Source organism: Aplysia californica, unplaced genomic scaffold (assembly GCF_000002075.1).
Source record: "Aplysia californica isolate F4 #8 unplaced genomic scaffold, AplCal3.0 scaffold01244, whole genome shotgun sequence".
Taxonomy (NCBI): Eukaryota; Metazoa; Mollusca; class Gastropoda; order Aplysiida; family Aplysiidae; genus Aplysia; species Aplysia californica.
The window spans coordinates 83046-85545 of record NW_004798514.1 but is presented as its reverse complement, the minus strand read 5'-3'; the positions used below and the strand labels follow the sequence as shown (position 1 = coordinate 85545).

At 39.9% G+C, this 2500-nt stretch overlaps 1 protein-coding gene across 1 annotated transcript in view; it reads left to right on the top strand.

Moving 5' to 3' along the window:
- Positions 1–2152, top strand: part of LOC101853136 (tight junction protein ZO-2) — a gene marked incomplete at its 3' end in the record, with an annotated part of 17188 nt that extends 15036 nt beyond the window's left edge. Inside the window, 2 exon segments of the mRNA XM_013090371.2 lie at positions 1063–1293; positions 2089–2152. Coding sequence (XP_012945825.2) covers positions 1063–1293; positions 2089–2152 — 295 coding nt within the window.
- Between the last annotated feature and the right edge of the window lie 348 nt (positions 2153–2500).

The window sequence follows — 2500 nt, the reverse complement described above, 5'->3', positions numbered from 1 at the left end:
TGGTTGTTGTTGTTGTTGTTGTGGTCGTTTGTGATGGTGATGATGGTGTTGTTGTTGTTGTTGTTCATGATGATGATGATGATGATAGACACACAGCAGCGACAGCATATCTGGATGTCGGAGAAACAGGTTGGTGGTGTTGCTGTGGTTGTTGTGGTTGTTGTTGTTGTTTATGATGGTAATATTGTTGTTGTTGTTGGTTATGATGATGATGATGGGATGTAGACAGGCAGCAGCGAGAGCATATTTGGATGTCCAAGAATTAAGTTGTTGTTGTGGTCGTTTGTAATGGTGATGATGGTGTTGTTGTTGTTGTTGTTGTTCATGATGATGATAATAATAGACACACAGCAGCGACAGCAGATTTGGATGTCTGAGAATTAGGTTGTTGTTGTTGTTGTTGTTGTTGTTGATGCTGTTGTTGTTGATGTTGTTCATGCTGATGGTGATGGGGATGTGGCAGCAGATATGCATGTCTGAGAAACAGGAACAGAGAGTAGGTGGTTGTGGTTGTTGTTGCTGTTGTAGTTGTTGTAGTTGTTGTTGTTGTTGTTTTTTATATGAAGGTAATATTGTTGTTGTTGTGGTTTTTTATATGATTGTGATTTTGTTGGTGTTTTTTTTTATATGATTGTGATTTTGTTGGTGTTTTTTTTTAAATATGATTGTGATTTTGTTGTTGTTGTTTTTTATGATGATGATGATGGAGTGTAGACACACAGAAACGACTGCAGATTTGGATATTGGAGAAATATGTTTTTGTTGTTGTTGTTGTTGTTGTTTATGATGGTGATGATGATGATTATGGGTGGATGGTTGACGGGGGCTCTGGTGTGGTTTGCTTCTTCTTTCCTATCAAACATTTATCATCTTTATCTCTCTTCCTTTTTTTTTTGTGTTTGTTACTCTCTTGCAACTCCTCTAATCTTCGGCACTTATGTGGCCTTTTTGTGTTGCAAGTGCCGTAAAACACGTACTAAAACTAAAAGATGATTATGGTGTTTGGGGAAACTGGACTTTCAGGAGTAAAGTTTAAAGGCCACATTCTACCATCTTCCCCAGCCGACGGAAGACATGAGCGACGACTTTATGTTCCCCATGTCCACCCGCATGAGCTTCGGAGCCGGGGCTGACAGCGACCTTGACCTCCCGAGGCCGCGAGACGACCTTGACGTGTCCCCGCTGCAGAAGAAGCGTCTGGTGCGCTCCTCCTCCGACCCCAGTGTGAACACGCACGAAAACATTCCGGGCATCCCGCCCTACCCCTCCCCGCCCACCTACAAGAACCAGAGGGTGAGATTTGTTGATTTGTTTGTTTGTTTGTTTGTTTGTTTGTTTTTTGTGGTTTTTTAAAAAGTTTTGGGGGGGGGTTTTTGTTTGGTTGGGGGGGTTGGATGTTTTTATTAGATTATGTTTATATGTTATGAAAAGGGGGAAATGGTTCACTGTTGACCAGGGGGGTATTAATTTTGGTATTTTTAGGTATTGCTTGTCGGGTAATTGAATTTTTTTTTTTTTCGGATGGGGGTGATAGGGTTTTTTGGAGATGGTGAATTGTAGATGGGGTTTTTTTTAAGTTAAAAAAAAACAACTTTGGATTTGGTATAATGTTTTAATATCTTTTACTGTGCCAATTTTTGGGCATGTAGAGTGATTGGTATCATCTTAAAGCCTGTTCACATGTTTTTATTTGGATGGAAAAATATCGTTTTATCTTTATACAAGTCGAGATATTTGCAAATGAAGGAGGTGGGGGTCACCTGTTTTCAGAGGTAAAATTAGTGAGAAAATTCCCGCCAAAGATTGTTATTTCCTTAGCTTAAAAGTCCGTGGTAACTGCAAATTGACATTTTTTGTGCCTTCAATTCAGAAAAATCAACACAGAAATGACTTCTTTAATGGGCATGAAAGGTGTTGAGCCAAAAAAACGAAAAAATTTTAAAAATTCACAAAACTGCGGAAAAATGCAAGTTTCTTGACTTTGATTATTTTGACGAGAGCCTGATATTCCACGCTGCCTCACACATATATATGTTTTGTTGAGACTCACCATATGATGACCTCTATTGTCCTCTGTGTGTTCTTCAGATTCCCTCACACGACTCGCGCGTGTCGACCTCCGAGACCAGCCCAAGGTCACCGCCGAGGGATGGTAAGTTGTGCTTGTGTATCGACTTTAAAAAGGAGTGTAGTAATGGTTTTAGTCTGGACTAGTTTGTTTTGCGTGTTTCATCAAGATGTGGAAATTTGTGCTTTTGGATCCCCAAATCAGTCAGGCCCAGTTACAACCAGTTTTTTTTTTTTTTTTTTATTCCATAGTGGTTGTTCCTCTTGACCCACATTTATACTAGAATCTTCCTGCACACACGTACACACACACACGTACACACACATACGCGCACAAAAATCCTCCCCTCCCCTCCCACTGTATAACTGTTAAAAACAAAATGAAAAGAAAAATATTTTAAAATATCAACCCCCCCCCTCCCACACACTCACA